The sequence below is a fragment of the Gavialis gangeticus genome, unplaced genomic scaffold (assembly GCF_001723915.1).
Source record: "Gavialis gangeticus isolate Ggan-Ray unplaced genomic scaffold, GavGan_comp1, whole genome shotgun sequence".
In the NCBI taxonomy this organism is placed as follows: domain Eukaryota; kingdom Metazoa; phylum Chordata; order Crocodylia; family Gavialidae; genus Gavialis; species Gavialis gangeticus.
Window position 1 is genome coordinate 35953646 of NW_017728998.1, and position 23857 is coordinate 35977502.

General features: G+C 42.3%; 1 protein-coding gene across 1 annotated transcript in view; it reads left to right on the plus strand.

The window, feature by feature from the left end:
- The window catches only part of RBL2 (RB transcriptional corepressor like 2), a 63679-nt gene that overhangs the window by 612 nt on the left and 39210 nt on the right, over positions 1–23857 (plus strand). The window contains exons 2-4 of the mRNA XM_019505715.1: positions 2304–2434; positions 3991–4191; positions 16106–16170. Coding sequence (XP_019361260.1) covers positions 2304–2434; positions 3991–4191; positions 16106–16170 — 397 coding nt within the window. The remainder of the gene's footprint in view (positions 1–2303; positions 2435–3990; positions 4192–16105; positions 16171–23857) is intronic.

The window sequence follows — 23857 nt, forward strand, 5'->3', positions numbered from 1 at the left end:
GGCCCGTCTGAGGGGCAGGGGAGGGTTCCCGGGCCCGTCCCTTCCCTTCCCTTCCCTTCCCCTCGGGCCCGAGGGGCGGCGGCGCCCCGTGGCCGTGCCCTTGGTCCCGTCACAGGAGCGCGGAGAGGGCCGCGTGTCGCCCTCGGCCGCGCCTAGTGCCGACGGAAGGGTTTCGTGGCCGGGTATAACCACGTGTGGGACCAGGATCGCCCCTCTCCCCAAGGGCAGCTGGGGGATGAGAGGAGCAGCCCCTGCAGGGGTGACAAAGCCAGACCTGGGCCCTCAGCTTCTTTCTGGCAGCCTAAATTCCAGGCAGGATGCACAGCCCAGACCCTGAGCGCCATCTGCTGTGGGGTCTCTGTGCCGGCTGTACCTGGTCCCAGCCTCTGGGATCCCCCAGGGCTCCCAACGTGGCTGCTTGCCGGCGCAGCGGGAACCCAGGATCAGGCTCCGCCTACACCAGCATGATTGGATCTAAGTGTGATCCTGTAATTACATCCCTTGCCACGCATGTGTGGCATGGCAGGTGAAATTGTGTGGATCTCGTTGGGTTCACCTGCTCGTGTAGAGAGAACCAGTTATCTCATTTACCAGTTATCTATCCATTTTGTGTGGTAGCACCTCACAGATGGCAGGACATTCTGCACTGCATAATTTCCTGGCATGGCCCTAAAGCAGAGTAGTCATCTTGTATGGGTGTTAACAGACTGACCAGAACTATATTCCTTCAGAAGACACTAGGATTTCTTCTCAGAGCTAGGTAGTGGCTTGGATCTGTCACCTTTGTGACTGAGTTAGAAAGTACAGTAGAAGTTTGAAACTTGACCAAGTGGGAATTTCTTAATTCCGTAGTTTCTAACTGTTGATTTTATTGCAATCAACCTAGACAGTCCAGCTTTAAAGTATAAATGCACAGTTCTTCTGGTGGAAAAAAATGTGCCTGTGGTGGTAATATTTAGTATAGTTAAAGGAATTCAGTGCGTGAGTGTGCATGTGCGTGCACGTGCACACGTGTATTGTTTATCTAAATAGACAATCATTCCATTGTATAATATGGGTAGATGAGAAGATAGTTCAGGGAATTATTTGCTGGCTAGAAACACCTATTTTATAATGATCATGTGCTAGAAAAAAAATATACAGATAACCCCCGCTTAGCGCTCTTAATTGGTTCCAGAAAAACTGAGTGTTAAGCAGAACTGCTAAGCGAAACCCATTTCTCTATGTAAATGAATGTAAATAGAAATGTATTGGTTACCGGCCATCCCGCTGTCGCCTCTCCCCTGCCTACCTGCTGGGACTCCAGCCCCACATGCCACCCCGGGCCCATGCTCCTGCCTGCCCGATTTCCCCCCCCTTCCCACCCCCTTGCTTGCCAGCTGGCCTCTCCAGCCCTACGTGCCAGCCTGGGCACTGGCACTACTGCTGCCCTGCTCTGGGCACCAGACTCTGCCGCTGAGCATCGATGCGGGCCCTGCGCTCCTGCTGCCCCACTCTGGGCACAGGTCCCCATGAGCCCTGGCGTGGGCCCAAGGCTACTCACCTCTATCGCCACCACTTCTCCCCACCCCTTTGCCTGCTCCATCCCAGGCACCGGTGCTCCTGCTGCCCTGCTCTGGGTGCAGGCTTCCACTGGCCCTGGCATGGGCCCCACATACCAGCAAAGGTCCCATACTCCTGCCCCCGACCCTGGGTGCGGGCCCCTGTCAGCCCAGGCACCAGCTTGGGTCCTGTGCTCCTCCCCTCTTTTGCAGCCACTTGTCTCCAACCCCCGACTCACTCCTGCACCATGTGCCCGCCTGGGCCCATGCTTCTGCCACCCCACCCTGAGCCCTCATGCCTGCCTGCCCACCCACTCACTGCCACTCACTTACCTCCCACTCACTGTCACCGCCACCACTTCTCCCTGCCCTCCTGCCTGCTGAAATTCCGATTCCACTGAGCGCTATAGCAAAACTGTCTGAGCGCTCAGTGGAATCGGGTATGAATTCTAAATGAGTGCTGTAGCAAAATAGCACTGACTGAAACCGCATTAAGCAGGGGTTGCCTGTAATAGGAGTATGCTGGAAATTTGGCTTAAATCTGAAGTGTAAAAAAAAAAAAATGTTAAGTGGTTCTCAAATCATTTTGATGTTACCCAATTTGCGTATTTGTATTTTGTATAGCTGAAATATAGTTCATTTAGGTAAACCTTTTAAATACTTAACGCCCGTTCCCTTTAAATGTACTGGACATTTGTTGTAGCAAAGTAAATGAAAGTCTTTTAAATGTATGTTTTAGAGACTTAATGTTTAATTTTGCAGGGAAATGAACTACATTGGCTGGCATGTGCTTTATATGTGGCTTGCAGAAAAGCAGTCCCAACAGTGAGCAAAGGGACTGTTGAAGGAAACTATGTATCTTTAACTAGAATCTTGCGCTGCTCAGAACAGAGGTAACCTCCTCCCCCACCCCCATGTGTTTGCACTTGTAAAATAAAAAACAAACCTTTATTTCAGCTGCAGCCATTGAGAATGAAGTCATCTAGACATTGAAAATGAAGGAAAATAATAATAATTTTAACTCTTAATACCTGCTTTTGGACACAAAGTATTTAAATGTCAGTGCCCTTGTAACATCGCTTAACACTATTATGAATTAGTCTACCATAATGAAGCATTCCTAGTATTTTAAATTGGGATATTTAATTTTGATTTTTGAATCGCTTTTAACAGTAGCGTAATGTAATACAAGCTTCTCAAACTCCAAGACTGGCCTTTCTAAAGTCAGAAGTAGAATAAGTGGACTTATAAAGAATAGTTATAGATGCATGTTTTTCATGATGAGTAAAACGTGAACTTGCCTTTCTAAATCCAAAGGAATACAGACAGACCTATGAAGGGTTGTTAGTTATATGTTTTTCTTGAGATGAGGTGAAATGTGAGCTGTCTGTTCAAAAGCTAATACTTATACCTTGAGTTCAATACTAGATATCAATAACCAAATTAAAACAAGAGTTTGATTTTAAGTAGTCCTAGTCACATAAAACTATTTTCTTGAACTTAACATGCAGCATGTACCATACAACCATTATTTTCAAAACCAGTATATTGGAGGAAGATTTCCTCTGCCACAGCGTTAAAAGTATTACATCCTTTGGAGGATGGACATTATCTCAATATTTTATTTATTAAATATATGTATTGCCTTTTCCAACAAGGCCTTGTTAAACCCCTTGTCCATATGACTAAGAAGAGCCAATTCTCTTGATATTGGCTTGATTTATGTCAACATCTGCAGTTTTGCTTTGTAATGAACAAGCAGCCAGACATACAAAAAGCTGAATCAGGAAAGTATGTACACATTTGCACTTTCTGTCTATTAGTCATTTATACCATAAGAGGTATTTAAAATAATGAAGGGAAGCTTGATTTTTAAAGCTGGAAAGAGATGCAGGAAATGAAATCAGCTAAATGCAATTGTAAAGAGACAAATTATGCTTAAAAAAATGGGAGGGGCACTAAAAACCCCATAAGTAACCTGCAAAATATAATACTGCTTTTCTTTTAAAAATGTGGTAAGAATGATACCATGCACTTGTCTTATTTTGTTACTGGTTTTAGATTTTGCTGAATACTGTCAAAGTGTACTGGTTTTCTTTCCTGCTAAACTAGAGAGTTTGCTCAGAAACCAGGATTGCTTGATATGAAAACTTATCTGAACCATTGAAGCTGGTGATACATATATGGAAAATAGCCAGTGATGGGCTACAAATTTACATTAACATCAGCAAATGATGGCAGAGTGCTCTTCTTAGATAACAGTTTGTGCTGATTCATTAACCACAAACTACTGCTGTATCTTGCCTGCTTGTTGTTAGGTGGTGTTGCGAAACTAAGCCTACTGTCAATAGTTGATGACATTTAAACTGTATTAACTTTTCTTCTAAGTTTGTGTGGTCCCCCCCCATTAAAAACACATTCTAATTTTTATTTTTTCACATGTTCTCAGCTTGATTGAGTTTTTTAATAAGATGAAGAAATGGGAAGACATGGCAAATCTACCCACACAGTTCAGAGAACGTACTGAGAGATTAGAGAGAAACTTTACAGTTTCTGCTGTAATTTTTAAGAAGTATGAACCCATTTTTCAGGATATCTTCAGGCATCCCCAAGAAGATCAACCTCGTCAACAGAGAGGAAGAAAACAGAGGTAAGGTTTTTCTGGGTTTTTTTTGTTTTGTTTACTTTTCCTAACTGATTTTAGAGTATTTCACAGCTATAATTTCATCATGGTTTGTTGGTCTGTTGTTGCTTTTGTTATATTTATTTACCTTCTAGTAATTCCCAGAGTTTCATTCTCTTCATCTTCTCTCTGGGCTTCTCTTTATAGTAGATTCTTTTGCGTTTTGAAATGGTAGAATATAGTGTGCTGTACATAATCGGAATGATTTGCTTGACTGTAAGTCTATTTGTCAGTTTCAGCTGCCTGAGTTTAATGTTTAGCTTGGCTTTCTGTGACTCCTTCCCCCTCCAGTTTGGTTAACGAAGATGGATAAATTCTTGTACATTGTTGCTTCCAGCTGTTTACTGTGCTCTGCCTTAGTTTCTCAGCTTAATTTTTGTTTTGTAATGCTTTTTATTTTAATATTATTACCTCTCATTTCTTAGATTTTCTTCATGTTTCTTTGAACAGGTTACCATTTTATTGTAACTGAATTTATGTAAACCTTTATTTAAAAGAGAAAAAAGGGGGGAAAGGAACAGAACAGTAACAAACAGTTAACGTACTTTAAACGTATCTAAGTATTAAAATACATTGAATAGTGCACGGAAGTAGAAAGTTATACTAAATCCCATATATGTTTCTATTAGAAGAAAGTGTTATCAGGGATAACACCAAAAACTCATTGGGAGATTCTTGTGATTTCTGTGGAGGCTTATGGTGTTATAAAGTAAAAGACAGTTAAGTCTTAGGGAATTTTTTTATCACATTAGTAAAGCTAACAAAAACAGAGAGAAATAAATGTTGACCTCAAAGTAATTAGACAAGGAGATTTAATGTCAGCTGGGTTGCGTTTTGATTTATTTGTGAAGTAATAAATACAGCTGTTTAAGAGAGTAGCTTATTTTTTCAAAGCAAGAGCGCTGGCAAAAATAAGGAAACACAAATGAGGTCTGATAAAGTTGTACAAAAGTAGTCAAGTTCCTGAGGCTGTTAAGTCTATTGAGAAACCAAAGTAAACAACGGTAGCTTTCAAAAACAAAAGCTTTCTGAAATAATATATTTTTATAACATTTTAAAGAAACACCTTTGAAAATTCTGTCCTGAGGTAGGGATGTAAATATCATTTAAAAAAATTATCCATTTGGCTCTAATTTTATTGGTTAACTGATAACAGTAGCTCAGACAGTGGCTGCTGGTAGTTCTTCCTCAGGTCCTTTGACAGAGGTGGGAGGAAACCCTGGCAAGCAACACAGGTTAAATGAAGCCCCTGGCAGAGAGGGAAGGAACACCTGTGAATGAATAGCTAATTGCTTAAATGATGAGTCATTAGAATGCCTACTGTTTTCTTCTTCAACCTCATAAGCTATGGGTGCTAGTTCCTCTTGCCTTTTTTCTCCATCCTGCCTGCTCTGCCTTTGTGGTTCCTGCTGGGGCACCACATAGCTTCCCTTCCCTGCTGGACTGCGCCTCATCCCACAATAAATGATAACCGGTAAACTAACCGATTATCACTGGGCTTATTGGTTAAAGCCTTGTTTAACCTTTCATATGCCTATCCTGAGGATGTTGTGAAAAATGCAAAGTTAGCTGGGGTATTTTGTTTTGGGATAGATAAGCCATCTTGTAAAATCTTAAAATTATATTTATAAAAGACAAGCTAGTTTTAGCCTGAACTCTGGAAAATACTGGGGACCTTACACTTCTGAAAGTACCCTGAGATTAGGAACTAAAGAATTCAATTTACTAACTTGATTAAGATTAATATGAGGTCAGAATGTGTCCATGAAAGTTGTTCAATATAAAACCTACATGAGGGAATCAGACTACTAGAATAAGAGAAACTTTTTATTCCAGTGAGTGGTTTTCCAGTGATTTTGTTTTGGACACAAAAACATTTTTCATTTTAGACAAGTTGGGTAAATTCTTATATAAATGAAAAGGTATGGATGTGTTCATAACCTTACAGTCAAGCTGCCAGCTCTCTCTAGAAAAGAAGGATATGGTATGTTCAGTCACATGTTTTTTTTTAAATTCACCTTTCCAAAAATAGGGTATAAATTGACCAATAAGGTCTCCAGATTTTGTTGTCATAGGCAACTCATTGCCGTAAGCAGCAGCAGTGTGTTTCAGGTAAAGGTGGTCTGCCTCTGTCAGAAAAGTCATGTTGCCAGTCTGGTAAGTAATGTGTGTAGCTGCCATATTAGAATCTAAGATGGCTGCCATGTATTCACATTTTGGTCAATATTTCAGCCCCTACTAGGGTTAGAAAATTAATTCTAGTGTAATTCTAGTGAAACCAACTTTGTAAGAAGCAAGGAGATCAATTGTAACATTTCCATTGTGGTAGCTGTATTGGAGTCCAAAATCGCCAACATGTTGGCATGCATGTATCAACTTAATGTGATTAAAAAACCTAGTAAACAGTACTCTAGTACTAAAACCTCATAAATTCTAATCACTAAATATTTAATAGCAGGCTGTCATGGGATGTGGTCTCCAGGAATGGCCATGACGCCCATAGGGCTCTGTGACCGTGCCAGTCTTGCCCAACAGGCACCCTTTTCCTCGCCTGCCACATCTTGCTGGTAATTATAACATAGGGAGGCTGCCCTCAAGTTTGTGTTTGGACATGGTGCTGATAGACCCCGCTGAAACCTGTGAGTTCTTGGACCCCTTTTTGGGTCCCGCTCAAAATGAATGCCTCACAGGACACCCTCAACCTTATGGGCTAGATGCGTGGCTCCAAAGCCACTCCTTTACCACCCCCAAAGCCTCGCAGATGGTATTTAAACATTGCCTCTCTGGGGCCTTGCTATAGCTCAGCCTCCTGTCACCACCAGACTCTGCAGCCCCTTTGTCTCCACACCCACACTGGCACTGGGCTCTCCACACTGTAGTGGGCCCCCAGTAAGGCCTCCTCCTCCCCCAGTAGACAGCCCAGTCTCCCAGTTTATAAACAGCAACCAAAAATATGAGCCCCTGGACTATAACGTAATACAAGCAGTTCAGGGTATCCTCTGTCCCTTTAAAAGAGTCAAACTTCCCCTGGCATTAAGTGCCTTGTAGGCCAGGGTACCTGGTGAGCACCTGGAGCCCCTTAATCCTACCAGAACAGGCAGTCAAGCATCTCCAGTTAGCTTCCTCTATGAGAGCTCCTTCTCCTTTGGCTGCTGACAGAGAACTAACCCTCTAGCCCCAGCCCTGGGGTTTATATGTGCTCAGAGCCCTGCCTCTTCTGGTCAGCTGACTGGCTGCAGATGCAAGCTAATTCCCTCATTAGCCTGCTGCCACAGGAACCTGCACCTGTGGGGGGTTCCTGCCTAACTGCTAGGGCCCTGTCTCTAGGCAGTTTCTGCCCTTAAAAGAGCAGGCACCTTAGTTAGTGCCTTGCGACATAGGCCTACAGTACTGAAAACGTTCACTTATGCTAACCTACTTGTTTCAATTATATTGAATTATAGTAGCGGTTGATGACAGTGAGTCATGGTGCTCCGTAGCCAGTGGCATCCCCTAAGACTCTGTCCTTGGACCAGTTCTCTTCAACATCTTTATCAACCATGTGGACATTGGTGCCAGAAGCTCACTGGCTAAGTTTGCCGAAGACACTCAACTTTGGGGCATAGTGTCTACACCTGAGGACAGGCTAGTGATCCAGGCTAACTTGGATAAGCTTAGTAAGTGGGCGGATACAAACCTGATGGCGTTCAATACTGATAAATATAAGGCACTCCCACCTCAGGGGGAGGGGGGGGTGGGAATCCATGCATATTTATAGGTTCAGCTTGCTAGCACCACTGCTGAAAGAGACTTGGGGGTCATGATTGACCACAAGATGAATATGAGCCACCGGTGCGACGTTGCCGCAGCTGGTTAAACAAACAAAACCCTGGCTTGCCTCCACAGATGCTTCTCAAGAAAATCTCAGGGTGTCATCCTCCCGCTGTACTCGGCCTTTGTGAGGCCACAGCTGGAGTACTGCATCCCATTCTGGGCTCTGCAAGAAGGATGTCAAGAAGCTTGAGAGAGTCCAGAGAAGAGCCACACGCATGATCAGAGGGCAAAAGAATAGGCCCTATGAAGAGAGGCTGAGAACCATAGGACTCTTCAGTCTGGAACAGCACAGGCTCAGGGGGGACCTTATGGTTACCTATAAGTACACAAGGGATGTTCATCAGGATCTGGGAGAACATCTGTTCACCAGAGCACCCCAAGGAAAAACAAGGACCAACGGTCATAAAGTCCTACAAGACCGTTTTAGGCTGGACATAAGAAAAATTTCTTTACTGTCTGAGCCCCCAAGACCTGGAATAGACTCCCTCTAGATGTGGTGCAGACACCTACTCTGAAATTATTCAAGAAACGCTTGGATGCTTATCTTGCTGGGGTCCTTTGACCCTAGCTGACTTCCTGCCCCTGGCACAGGGGGCTGGACTTGATGATCTTCAAGGTCCCTTCCAGCCCTAACGTCTGTGAAATCTATGAATTAAAACAGTACAATTTTTATAAATTTCAGAATGTGGATAAGTCATATTAATAAGACATAATTCAATGGCATTGAAACACGCAGACAGATGTTCAGCTTAAGGCAATAGGAAAATGTAATAGCCTAATCCAGTGGTAATACAAGGGTAATGCAATGGTGTATATAACATTAATACAGTGGGTAATTGCAGTTTTTCAGATGTCTTCATCACGTAAATCTGTTTCTGAATCCCTGTGGTTATTGCACAGATTGCAGCATGTTGTCTCATAACACTTGCAGCTGGGAGTGCATGGCACATTAACCTGTTTGCATGAGCATCCTGGTCTCCATCATTCCATCTTGTACTTGCACCTTGTTATCCAAAGTTAACTTGCTTCCCAACCATGCCGGTCACATAATAGTAATGGTGGATTAGGTTCAGGCACACTTCACCAAATTGAGATTGATAATTGGCTCTATGTACGTGGTGCACAAGGGAGTTGTATGTAGGTGGAAGTTTATCCAGACCTTTTCCTTGATAGGATAATTTCACTCTAACATCCAGAAGGGTCATCAAAGATGTTGACTGCTGATACAGCAACGCAACAAACTTTTCTACCGGACTGTACAAATCTTTATCAACATCAGGCCTGCTTCCTAGACCTGCCAATAGATGTAGATGTTGAGTTAACACTTTCCAAGCAGTATTCTTGCATCTGTCTCATTTTGCTGCACTGTTCCATAGTTGACTTTGTCCTTGAAGGTTTTTAATTTTGATTTGGGTATGTTTGCATAGAAGCTCTAAGTAGCATCTGCAGTAAGGTGTTTCTGGATAATGGTGTTCACGATTTCTTCCTTTGTTACATGCATTCAGAATGCCTAATGCAGTATCTTATGGCACAATGTCTCCTGTCAAAATACATAACAGCTCATCATTGGAAACCTTAAAACAAGTGGAACTTTTCAAATTGCTCTTCTAGCAACTTGACATCATTGTCATCTCTTTTTGACTTCAGTTCTTTCTCCAATCTCAGCTAGTTTCAGTGGTCCTCTCTGAAATGCTGAAGTTTGCATTGCATGAAATGTTTATTTTCCATCCAGTGTCTCCTCAAAAATGTTAATGTTGTCCAATGAAAACTGAACAAAATGAACGGGAATGAGATTCCTTGGGATAACAGCTCAATTTTCCCAAAATTCCTTTACGTTTTTCTCAGCCATGGTGCTCTCAATGCAACGAACTGCCATAAGAGATGCTGCATCCAGAGGCATGGAAACTTTGTACGAGCTTCTAAGATCTTGTTGAAACCCGACATGTTTTGACTTCCTGATACAAGTGCTAGAGCGGCCAACTAGGGGCCTTTTCTTGACCTACTGCTCACAAACAGGAAAGAATTGCTGGGGAATGTACTGTAGTGTATGGCAACTTGGGCAGCAGTGACCACAAGCTGATTGAGTTTAGGATCCTGAGGAAAGGAAGGATGGAGAGCAGCAGACTAAGGACCTGGGCTTCAGAAAAGCAGACTTTGACTTGCCTAGGGAACTCATGGGCAGAATGCCCTGGGAAGCCAGTCTGAGGGAAAGAGAATTCCAGGAGAGCGTCTGCACTTTAAAGAAGCCTTATTAAGAGTGCAAGAACCATCACGATATGCAGGAGGAATAGCAAGTATGGCAGAAGACCAGTTTGGGTTAGCAGGGAACTTCAGTAAACTAAATCAAAAAAGGAAGCTTATAAAAGATGGAAACTTGGACAAACAACTAGGGAGGAGTATAAGAGTATTGCTTGGACATGCAGGGATGAAGTCAGGAAGGCCAAAGCACAATTGGAGTTGCAGCTAGCAAGAGATGTGAAGGCTAACAAGAAGGGTTTGTAAAAGTATGTCAATAACAAGAGAAAGATTAGGGAAAGTGTGGGTCCCTTACTGAGGGAAGCAACCTAGTGTGGGGGAGGCAACCTAGTGACAAAGTATGCAGAAAAGGTTGAAGTACTCGGTACCCTTTTCACCTCACTCTTCACAGGCAAGGTCAGATCTCAGACTACTTGTACCTGGCAACACAGTTTGGGGAGGAGGTGAGCAGCCAACAGTTGCTAAAGAACAGGTTGGGAATATTTAGAAAAGGTAGACATGTACAAGTCTGTGGCGCTGGACGGGGTGCATCCAAAGGTGCTGAAGTAGTTGGCTGATGTGATTGCAGAGCTGCTGGCCACCATCTTTGAAAAGTCATGGCAATCAGGAGAGGTCCCAGATGATTGGACGAAGACAAACATAGTGCCAGTATTTAAGGATGATCCAGGGAACTACAGACTGGTCAGCCTCATCTCAGTCCCTGGAAAAATCATGGAGCAGATACTCAAGGAATCCATTTCTAAGCACTTAGAAGGTGATTAGGAACAGTCAGCGTGGATTCACCAAGGCAGTCATGCCTGATCAACCTGATTGCCCTTCATGATGACATCACTGGCTCTGTGGGCATGATATACCTTGATTTTAGCAAGGCTTTTGATTTGGTCTCCCGCAACAGTTTTGCAGGCAAGCTAAGGTGGTATTGGCTGGATGAATGGACTGTAAGGTGGATAGAAAACTGGCTGGATTGTCAGGCTCAGAAATGGCTTGATGTCTAGTTAGCAGCCATTATCAAGCGGAGTGCCCAGGGGTCATTCTTGGGGCTGGTTTTGTTCAGTGTCTTCATCAGCGACCTGGAAGATGGCATAGGATGCACTCTCAGCAAGTTTGCACATGACACCAAGCTGGGGAGAGTAGCAGATATGCTGGAGGGTAAGGCTAGGATTCAGTTACCTAGACAAACTGGAATCAGAACTCTTGTGGTAGAGGCAGTATCTCTTATTAGATCAACTAGATAATTGCAAAAAAATTTTAGACAAATTGGAGGATTGAACCAAAAGAAATCTCTTGAGGTTCAACAAGGACAAGTGCCAAGTCCTGCACTTGGAGCAGAACAGTCCCATGCACCGATACAGGCTGGGGGCTGACGGGCTGGGCAGCAGCTCTGCAGAGAATGACCTGGGGGTTACCGTGGACAGTAAGCTGAATATGAGTTAACAGTGTGCCCTTGTTGCCAAGAAGGCTCATAGCATACTGGGTTGCCTTGGTAGGAGTTGTGCCAGCAGGTCAAGGGAAGAGATAATTCCCCTCTATTCAGCACTGGTGAGGCCACATCTGGAGTACTGTTTTCAGGTCCCCCCCCACTACAGAAAGGATGTGGACAAATTGGAGAGAGTCCAGCAGAGGGCAGTGAAAATGGTGAGGGGGCTGGGCACCTGTCTTATGAAGAGAGGCTGAGGGAACTGGACTTGTTTAGTCTAGAGAAGAGAAGACTGAGGGGATTTAATAGCAGCCTTCAACTACCTAAGGGGAGTTTGAAGGAGGATGGAGCCAGACTAGGGATAGGCAATTACTTTGGCTGGGGGGCCGCTTAACGAGTTTTGGTGAGCTGTCGAGGGCCGCATGGGTAGCCCCACCCCTTGGCACTGGTCACTATCTTGGAAGCCCAAGTCCCTCCCCTTAACCATTGCCATCATAATTCCCACCCTTTCCCCTCAGAAGTACTTCTTCTGGGAGGGGATGTGGCCTCAGAACTGGAAGTTACATCATGTCTCATGGTCTGTATCGTAAAACCCACCCACACAACACCAAAGGAACTCAGTGTGAAGAATGACACCTCTGATATGTGATAATCAGAAAATCAGGGTCGGGTGTCATCTCTTTTGTTGCAGCACAGAGCACTGCTACAAGGTGGTCGTCACTCATCAAATTTCTAAGATCTGATTTGTTAACTTTCATTACAGAAAATGTCTGCTTACATATGTATATTGATCCAAACATGGCACAAGCATCTTCTGGGCATGACCCTCAGTCTTTGGAAACTTCTGTTCATTGAGAGAAGCGTAAAAGCTAGGATATGGCACTGATTTGGGTTGTTCCACAAGCAGCGCATCACACTGTGATTCAGTAATCTCAAGTTGGAGGTCACATGGAGCACTGGCAACATTAAATGTGAAAGGTGCCAAAGACAAGTCTTTTTCTATCATTCAAAAATCTGAGTCAGCAAGAAAATTCAGCATGGAAGTCCACTAGTAACGACGTGTATTATTTTTTTTTTAGGTTTTGATCAGAAACAGCAGTCTGCTGCAGTGTAGGAGAATAGCCAAAATCTTTGCTCCCTATCTGACAGGAGAAAGGGACTCATCATAGATGACTTGATGCTGGAATGCAACTCATGAGCAATAAGCCTTTTCCCTTGCAGTCACGAATTCAGATCATTCATGTAGCCCATGATATCAATGGTAAATGCAAAATCAGAGAGCCAATCTGCATCATTCAGCTGTGAGAAATCCAAATCTTTTCCTTTATGTTCAAAAATAAAGTAAACTCTGCTCTCAGTTCCCACACTCTTTTAAAAACTAAGCCATCTTACATTGGTATGCTACAGAACATCTGTCAGCTCAGATTCAGACTCCTCAAGCAGAGTTACAAATTGTCTGTGATTTTAAAAGAGTGTGGGAACTGGGATCCAAGATGGCTACCATAATGGAAATAATAAAGTTCATCTCGAAACTTCATACAATGTTGGTTTTGTCATTGGAATTAATTTCCTAACCCTAGTCGGAGCTAAAATATTGACAAAAATGTGAGATCGTGGCAGCCATCTTGAATTCCAATATGGCAGCTACACACACACTACTTGTCAGATTAACAGGGATCAGGGTTTTCTGTTTCTCATGGAAAAGCTTGGATTTTCTCTTTTTAAGGGGAAAAACATGGGAAATGGTGGGTTTTGCCTTGCAGGCTGGCAGAGTTCCAGCCTGCGAGGGACTGTGGGGAGCAGGAAGAGGGCAATCAGGCAGGAGGCATCAGGTGCATGTGCATATGTACACTCATGCACATGGCAACCAGGGAGCTTGGAGATCAACTCCCATAGCTCTCTGCAGGTAAGTTTGAGTGGGTGGGGGGACTGGGGTTGAGGATTAAGGCACCCCATATTGAGGGAGAAAGGGAGAGAATTAGGCAGGGCTGGGAGCACTGCTTAGCCAGGGTGGTGCATGGGGTCTGGGGTGGGAATTTGTGACTGCAAGGCCTGACTGGTGAATGGGATGGAGCCACTGGCAGCTCATTTGTGAGGTGCAGGGGGACTAGCTACTCACCGCTGCACACATTCCCTGGGGACACATAGTGGGGCATGTGCCGCTCAGCTTTGTATGCGAGGTGGGGGCAGATGCGGACTGCCTGCTATGGGCTTGGGGCTCCCCCACCCTGCTGCCTTTGTGGCCCAGCAGGCAGCACCTGATGCAGCAGAGTGGGGCAGGGCAGAGAGGCTTGGTGCCACCCCTGAGACTTCTGTACTGCCATGACGAGGCACCCCCCGCCCACCTGGCAGCAGCAGGGGTGGTGGCATGGAGGTGTGCCCCCCATTGCTACTGGGTGGGCATGGGGCGCCTCGCTATGGTGGTGTGGGGCTCTTGACAGCAGCACTGAACCTCCCCACTCTGATCTGACCTGCCATGCCAGGTCCCACCCTCGGAGAGAAGGCAGCGGGGCGGGGAGCCCCAGGCCCACAGCTAGTAGCCCGCATCTGCCTCCGCTCCCCACCCCCAACTGGCTCCACTCCAGCCATGCCACCTGTGCGGGAGGGGGAGCTGGGCTTCACGCTCCACTCCAGTGGCAGCTGGGGCTCAGATGCTGCTAGAGGGGCAGAGGGCTGTGGACCTGGCTCCCTGGCAGCTGGGGGCCTCCTCCAGCAGGGCTGGGAGGACAGGGGGCTGTGGCTTCGGAATGAGGGGCATTGGTGGGGGGGCTGTGGGTTGGGGAGCAAGGGGCAGCAGCAGGGCCAAGGGGGTATGGTTGGGAGTGAGTGACCACCACTAGGGTAGGGGGGATGGGAGCTATGGGTGGGGAGTGAGGGGCACCAGCTGGGTCAGAAAGCTGTAGGTTGAAAGTCAGGGGTGCCAGCAGGGCTGGGGGTGTGGGTAGGGAGTGAGGCACATTGGCATGGGCAGGGCGCTGGCATATCAAAGCTGCTCAGTGCCACAAAGCAGTTGGGGGCGGGGGGAGGAGACAGCTGCAGCTGGACCTGCATCCTGATGAGAAAAGGGGACGGGGAGCTCTCATTTTCCATCATAAAAAACCTAAAATCAAATGCCAAAATGTATAGGTATTTAGAATATATTTTATTATACCGATTGAGGCACTGGTAGGCTTCCAAATTGCTTTAAAATTTTAAGTATATCAATAAAACATTGTGTTCAATTGATTTAGTGGTGTTTCAATTTAATAGCAGAAAAACACAGATTTGGGGGGTTTTAAGTAGAGAGTTTGGACATTTTTATCAGAGAATTTGCAGTTTTTAAACAGAGAAAAACAGGATTCCTGCAGATATTAACATAACTATTCTGACACAGGCGGACCACCTGTATCTGAAACACTGCTGTCTTTTCTGGCAATGAATTGCCTCTGTTACCTTTACCCTTCTTTTTTATGCTAAAAAAATGATTTTGGATACAGCAACTCTTAAATGTGGTGTTATGAATGGTGATGAGATGTACTTTGAAGATATGTGGATACTTTTAAATATGTTGAGAGAATTTCTTGGTAAAATTATGAATCCATCTCCATCTACTACAGATGAAATTGTCTGATATGGGAAAACTTAAACTGATTTTTTTAAATCTGCAAGTATCACCAAAGAAGCTAAATAAAAATGTATAATATTGCATGTATAGATGTGATGGTACTAGAAAATGAGACGTTTTGGAATTCATGTTGGGAATTTTTATACTATATACATTTGAGTAACTTTGCCATGTAACAGATATAAATGTTTAATCCTGCAATAATCTATTATTAATGCTGTTCAACCGTTAGTTGTCTATTATTAAAATATTATCTTGTCTCTTTTCATATTAAATGCCAAAATAGAACAAATCTGCATATGCTTTATTAAAAATAGGAGTGTCGTTTTATTAGCCATTTTCAGATTGAATTAACTATGCCAAGATAGTGATGGCTTTTTGATCCATATGTGCAAATGAAGATTGGGATTCAGTTTATTTTCACTTATGTACAGTGCCACTTCATCTGATACACCTTTTTTTTGCTACCCATTGTATTTGTTAGAATGTTGTACAGCAAGGGTAGGCAACCCTGGGCATGGGTGCCTGGCAATGACATGCAAAGGCTTTTTACTTGGCATGTGTGTGTTAGGGCAGACAGCAGGGAAGGGGCCAGCGCTGTGCTGCCACAACAGGAATCGGGCCTCTCCCAGCTCCCCTGGCACGCCATCTTACAAATTGAGTTTGTGAGTGTTTTTTGGCACTTTTCCCCAAAATGTTGCCGGCCCCTGTTGTGAGGTATTCCATTCTGTCAGCATTGGTGCAGTTAGTTTGTTGTGTCTTATTCTCATGATATTTTTTCTTTCCAAAAGACGACAGCCTTGTACAGTCTCTGAAGTTTTCCAGTTTTGTTGGGTGCTCTTTGTTTATGCTAAAGGTAAGAGATTTGGGAAGGTATGACATTTACTGTGAACTTTGTTAGTCTTTAATACAGATTACATATGATGAAAAATGAGTGGCCCTTGGATTTTGGATAAGCATCAGAAAGTTGTTTAACATAGTGAATTTACCTAACTGTTACAAAATAGGCCTGATGTCATGCTTCCCTTGTCTTTACTTCCCCAGCTATAACTTTTACCACTTATTGAGATCAAAGATTGGCTTAGTCTGGTGAACTTTATGGTGGCTGCACTTTCAAATCCCTGGCATTCTGAAGCTTTCGTACTGCATCTAGAAAAGGGGAAGTCCCCAGAAATGTTAGTAGATACATGTTTTCGTGTGTATGTGGATTTGAAATATAAACAGATACCACTGGGGATTAAGATCAGGTCAAACTCCTTTTCTGTTTCTAGCCACACAGACAATATTTTGTCCGCTTTAGAAGCAGCAGAAAGAATAAAACTACAGATGTTGGATTTCCTTCCGTTAAACCTAGGAACACCAATTGCACGTATTACTAAAAAAAAGGCTCTGTAAATATTGGGCATCTCTTACAGAAGAACCATCTTCATATTTACATCCCCACACTTGGGAATACAAATTGCTGCTTTTACAACTCACAGTATGATCTCATATTTGTCCATAAATACCATATTTACTGGAATCTAAGACAACTCCCCAATAATTAGATTCTATACATGCAAAAGTTATACATTTGTTACAGTTTTTCCCTGTGTATAAAATCGAATTATTGGGGCATCATCTTGTTTTAGTCACCACCACCCCCACTGCAAGGGGGCAGGTTGTAGGGGACTCAAGTGATCTGACCCTTGTCCTCTGCTGCCTCTCCCTTCCCCCCGCCTCCTATACATCCCAATGGGTACAGCCTGTCCCAGCCATCTCCTGCCCATCACAACTTACACTCTGGCTCCAACTCTACTCTGTGCCCCAAGCTGGAGCAGGGTGAGAGGCAGAGGGTAAGCAGTGGCAGAGGCTGTGGCCTAGGTAGGCAGTGGCTACGGCTGTAAGTCTGATTTCCTCCTGCCGTGTTAAATGGGGAAATAGAGCTCATCTTGGATTTGAGTGAATATGGTACTTCAAAATTCAATTTTGAAATTTGAAACATTTTAGCCTTTTTCTTCTCATTTTTAAAATGTGTGTGCAGTTTTACTACATCACATAACCAGTTGTACTTACTTGTTCTCTTCATGTCAGTCAACCCAGTGTTCTACATTCTGACTTCTCGTTTGTAATATTTCTGTATGTTAGCTTTGTACTGTGCATATTTACTAGTTATTCTGAATTAATTTGCACATATTTTTAATTAAAATGAGAAATATTGGTTAATGGCTGTACAAGTAGGCCTTTGATAATGTGCATTTGTAATCCGTTGCTTGCATGGTATGTAAAAATACCTGCATTTTTTTCTGACCAGCGGTAGCATGTTTGGGCAAGTTACTCTCCTCTTGAGTATTTAATTAAAACTGATTTGTAATGCAAACAATTTTTTCTCATCTTTCATTCAAAATCCTGCCATTGTGCTTCTAAATAAATAAAAGAATGAAGCCTTAAGTTCTCCTTATTAAGATTCCTAAGGGAAGTAATTATATGCAGTTACTAAATCTTCTGTTGAGGAGAGCATAGTATATCACAACCTGCATATAACTTTTAACAGTTAACTATATAGAATCTTTTGGGGGACAGTAGATCTTGATTATCAATTTTAGGAGTAAAAGACCTGAAGGAATTAGTAATAAAATATATTTACCCTCAGTATATATGTGATGCGTGTGTCACGCTCGCTTGCTCTCTCACTCTCTGGTACCTCTGCTTATTTAGTGCCATATTAAATAAAAGCCTGGGTGAAAAAGTGAGTTCAGTCATACTCCATACAGGTAAAGTAGAGGCAGTGCTGCTTGTTTCAGTGAAGCAAGGGTGATGCTTACACACTTCTTCTCTGAAAGGTGGTTCTTCTATTGTTACAATTAGGTAAATTCCGTTAACTGTAATCCATAGTACAAACTCATATGTTTTACTTAAGTTTTTGCCCTGGAGTTCAAGCATGGATATGTTTCTGCTTCTATGTGATCTTAGAGAAATGAGTGTCACTTTAGGTTTCAATCTGGTTTGGTAGTCAGCTAAATTTTATACTCTGATATACTCTGCCTCTTAAAATTTGCAGTTTCATTCCATTTGTTTTGACAAGATGACAGTTCTGTGGCATTATTGACTAGATAGTTTGAGGCAACTGCCAGTTAAAATAAATAAAATAACCACACACACAAACTCTAAAAGTTTTCTTTCTCTACTCATTTATATCTACTGAGGAGGAAAATGTTGTAGAAGCCCCATAATAGATCATGCAACGCTGAGGGGATCCATTTTTAAGCTCATTGGAGCATAAGCTTGGACTTGAGGTTGTGGGGAAAACCTCCCATGTACAGCCTCATCTATTTGATGGCAAAATTATCCCCATGGTTTGTTCAAGCGTAAGTGCTAGTTGACTTTTTCTCACTCATTACTTGAGAACTATCAAAGGAAGTTTTTCCTTTGTCCTAGGAACTGCAGGAAGAAAAAACATGAGGTATGTGGTTTAATTAACAGGTCACAGCCATAACTTTATTAAGTCACCCACCTGAGAATAAGTTGCAACAACTTGGCCATTGTAGATAATCTTTTTCTTTTGTACCATACCATCTGTTTGAGTGCTGCTCCCAATGTTATTGTTAGAACCCCAGCACTCTCCTTTTATATAATGATTAGCACTAAGGTGGCTAGGAAGGGTTGCCTCCTTGCCATTTCTAATGTTTGAAGTATTATAAGCATCGGGAGATAGAGATGGTGTACCATTCTATGCCAAGAAGAAAAGTTAATGCCTCGGGTACCTAACATCTGGAGTCTCAACCCCCTTTAAAGCTACCAACCAACCTGGATTTTCCAGGACACTTCCAAATTTTGGGACTGGATTCCAGTGACTCCTTAACAAAACTTTCCTGAAACAGACATTTGAAAAATTGGCCCAAAGTAACTATGAGGTAGCTTTCTGATCATAGGTCCTGGATGAACCCCTGAAACTGCCTTCTACATTTGCATTTGTGGTGCTGCTAGTCATCTGTGGAGTATCTGGGTCTTCGCGCCCTGAAACTTGTTTTGTTTAAGTGTCATTCTACACCATTTATAGATGTCTTCCCCCAGTGCATTTCCAGTTCTACTTTATTAGTGAACAGGAACCCCTATTGAACAAACTATGTGCACTAGGCACGTGTCAGATTGCAAGAAACTTTACTATCAAACTTGCATATTGGCTGCCTGAGTGGATTTGGGGGGGAGGGTGGAGCAGGGAAGGGGAACCACCAGCCCAGGCCAATCTGGCATTAAAGAAAGAGTTCCTTCTCAGTCCTCTTCAAGTCTGAAGGGGAAGATCTTTTCTCACCACAGAATGACACCGCTGCCTTCCTGTAGGTTTAAATACGTTCCTCTTGGATGCAGAGGAAGCAATATAGTTAAGTGGCATTTTTCTGTCTCATCAACTAGATCTGGATTTCTCTTCCTTACTCCCTTTTCTCCTCAAGCACCATGAATGGGTAATCCTTAAAAGTCCCAAAGGTCTAGTTTCCCCTGCTGAACTAGCCAAAACCTCCCACCTTTGAAGCTGGATAAAGAGGAATGCCTGCATTTCATTTGCTACAGCTATATTAGGGCTAATACCTTTAACTAGATGCTGACTAGTTTAGCACGTGGTAAGCAATGCAAAAATTGTAGCAGCACAGACATTGAGTATTAAGGGCACTAAATTCTCTTGCTTTATTTTATTTTTTTTAATTAAAAGGTAATTCACTCTGTTTTGAGGGTAGACAGTTATGCTTATCATAGCAACCGCACACTGATGACAAGTTTGGGCTTGTCTGGGTGACATGTTTCCCAAGCCCTCAGACCATTGTTTTCAACTTTCTTTTCCACAACCGAAAATACAGCAGAGTTGCTTGGCTAAATGTGTTTTTGTCTGGTACAGAGTAAGTTAGCAAGTATTTTTATTTGCTTTATAACATTACCACCAAGTTGTTATAACCTGCTATTGTTGTTTCAATTCTGTTTGACAAAGAACATCTCTTGAAGCCATTTGTTTTGCTATTTCTTTACATTATAGAGCTTTGTTTTTCATTGCTTTTAACTCTTGTATTTGAGGGGGAATACAGTTTGGAAATACCATGTGTGCTTTTGACTGTTGTGTTGCTGTCTGATTATATGGTCCAGCTCTAATTCTATTATTCAGACTTAAAACCCATGGGAGGAAGATTGTGAGGTGGGGGTTAACTATTGTGATATTATCAACATTTTTGATTATCTTCGCTTACATGTCGTGTTCTGACATTTAGTGGCACGAGCATGTCTCTGTAAGTAGTGTAAAATTAGATCATGTTCCATTACATCTCCAATACTCTATTTAAAATAGTTGCTTTAATTAACTGCATGAGTTTAAACAACAGTCAGTTAACAAAGATAAATTCTTAATCTAAACATTATAGTAACACTGTTATACAGTTTCTTCCCCCACTCCCCACTTGGTTATATTCCATTTTCTAGTGGCTATTGGCTAACATTTTTTTTTGGTGTTACGCAGAAGCTTTATGCTTTCTGCATTTGAAGTATTACTTGTTAGCAATATTTCTTACATTATGGGGATTTTTTTACCCTTACTCATTTCTTAATTTAGAATTATTAGCTTTTAAATCTTCCAACTTAATAAAAACAGAACTAATTTAGTAATTTCCTGCCCACAGCTATATTAAATGAGAATGTATTGAAATAAGCTTTGAAAAAAAGGTATTCTTCCCTTGCAGGTTCTTTTATCCATAGAAAATAAAGCATATAGTAAGTCAGACCACTCTTTTGAGGTTTAGTATGGTTGAAATTCTCTTCAAGATACCAAATAGTCTGTTTACCAATATTTATTTTGTGAATATGTAAAATGTATTGTAAATATATCTATGCATGATGTAATTAGATTTCAGTAAGGTATTTCCAGAACAAGGTTGTTTTGTATTCTAGACACAGAATAGTTGTCAGTATACAAACAGAGTACTTAAAGAACCTTTCAGTCAAACACCTCATTATCTCTCTCTTCCAGGAGATTGAGAGATATTAGGATACAGCTGAACCAAAACCTGTTCACCCATTTTAAAAGTATATTCTTCTTCTTTTATATTATTCACTTGCTACATATAAAAGTTTGTTTCAAGTAGTGCTGCAGGATTACTCCAGAGTCTTGAAATTTCATTCTGTAAATGACCATCATGGAGCTAGCTCTCACTGCTTACAGATGTCAGCCTCCATGGTAGTTCCACCAGCACAATGGGAGGAGGCTTGGGACAGTATCACAACCTACAAAGGCTTATTGAAGACATAAGAATTACAATAAGGGAAGCCTGTTAGATGTGCATATCAGACCAAATTGGAAGCTGGGGAGATTACCTTGAAAGACCTGAACTCTAAAAAAATAAATAAATAAATAAATAAATTGATGCATCTGTATGATGTATTTTGTCAAGTACAGAAGAAGATAGAAAATACTGATCTTTTAATGGTATCTTAAGAAAACTAGGGATCACCACAAATTAATACATATTTTAAGAAATCCCCAGGTTTAATTAATTAATGTATCTGCAGCTGAAATAGATGGACAATTCAAATTGTTACCCTGGGAAAAAAACCAAGTAGTAATTCAACAAGAATTGCCTGGTATGGCTACCAACTTAAAAGGGAAAAAGAAAATGTAAAGCCTGGGTGTTTTTCATTAGCATGATAGAAATCAAAACTGGTAGTATTATACTGAGTTTCCCAAGTTAAAAAGACAATGTAGCAAATAAAACTAGTTAAAATAATGTTGTAATAAGATGGTGAATGAAGTGGATAAGTTGCTGCTTTATTCTTTTTGGAATGAAAAATAAAAAAGTTAGCAAACCAAAAAAGGTTTAACAAACCAAAGGTGAAGGGGTAAATAAAGGAATACTAACTTTGTAAACGTTACTACATTTGCTCTTTAATTGGACATAGTGGCTGTTTGCAGACATACTAAAAAAAAAAAAAAAGCAGCACTTTAAACTTGGCATGCTCCCACACCGAACCCAGCACAAGCCCAGAAGAGGCATTTTGTTAGCTGGACCCAGCTCACCCTATGTCTGTATAGATCGGGCACTTTAGTGGGGGTTTTTTGGTATTTTTATCTGATAGATGATTGAATCAGCTTTCAGTGAAAGCGCCAGAAAGCCTAGCTAAAGCATCCAATCTATACAGATGCTGCGGAGCCACATCCAAGTAATGCACTGCTACTTCCAGTAAAGTGTGTTTTTCTTGTTTTGGGGGTGGGGATGGGTTTAACATCTGCAAGCATCCAGTGACACAAGCGTAGAAACTCTAAAAGAATAAATAATGTAGCCAAAAATAACAAGTACCTTGAGAACAGATTGAAAGAGCTTTTTAATAGACAGCTAAAATTTTCTAACTTTTGAAAGTTGATAAAAACTTATTCAATTAAAGAGTGCCATAATTTTCAGCCAGCTCTTATCTTAATAGTTTGAATCTTGGGGAAATTCCAGACTTGAATTAATAGACAGCCAAATTATTTAAACCTTTTAAAATAAAGATGACCCTGGTTATGCAAGATCTTTGCTGAAATTTTAGTTAAGGGTAATTGAAAAAATATAGGGCAAGCTAATTTTATAAGCAGGGATCCTGGTTTTCTCTGATTTAAAAAAAGTCTTAAATTTTCAGATTATAAAGAGTAACCCCAAATCCACATTTTTCCGTGATTAAAATGAAACAGCACTAATATCTCTCTATATATAGTGCTGTTTCATTTTAATTACAGAAAAATGTGGATTTGGGGTTACTTTTTTTAATTTGAAAATTGGGGATTTTTTAAAACAGAGAAAACCAGGATTCCTGTTTATAAGTGTGGCAGAAAGCCACCTTGGTTTCTCTCCAAAATCTCTGCCCTGTGACAATGTGATAATATCTCTGTGCTGTGACCATTTGAGTAGGGGGGGCTCAGCAGAGGAGACCACACCCTTACCTTGTCTCTTTAGGTAACTTGAGCTGGCTGCATTCCTGAGGGAGGGGGGAAACCTGCTCCCTCTGCCTACGTGACTGGTACCTGGGTAAGGGGTTTCTACCTGGGGGGTTGGAATCTGCCCGGCAACTAGTGAGGTATTTCAAATGGGTTGGCCGACAGCCAACCAGAGCTCCTCCACTGGCCCAGGTGAATGAGGTCACAGGGGCTATATAAGTTGGGACGGCCTAGAAGGCGGTCTCTTCAGCCATGAGGTAAGGCTGGAGCCATGAGGGGGGGACTCAGAGGAGCATGAACATCTGAAAGGGCCCTCTCCCCCAAAAATTCATGAACAAGGAACAGCCGGACGCTAGAAAGGATCTCATCAGCCTCTGGAAGAAGTGTGTGAGTAAGCTACTCGAGATCTGATAGATATCTAGCTGGCAGTAACTTAGATGCGTTATCAAAAGGCTACCACAGCCAGACTGTTTGCTCTTTAGGATTTCTAAGATATTGCTCAATCCTGTACCCTAGTTTACCCTACCCCTTGTAATCAGTAAAGTTCTCCTTTTTGACTAGTGTGGGAGACTTATTGAGGGGTGGGTCTAAATTATGCCTAAGAGACCCCTTAGGTCTG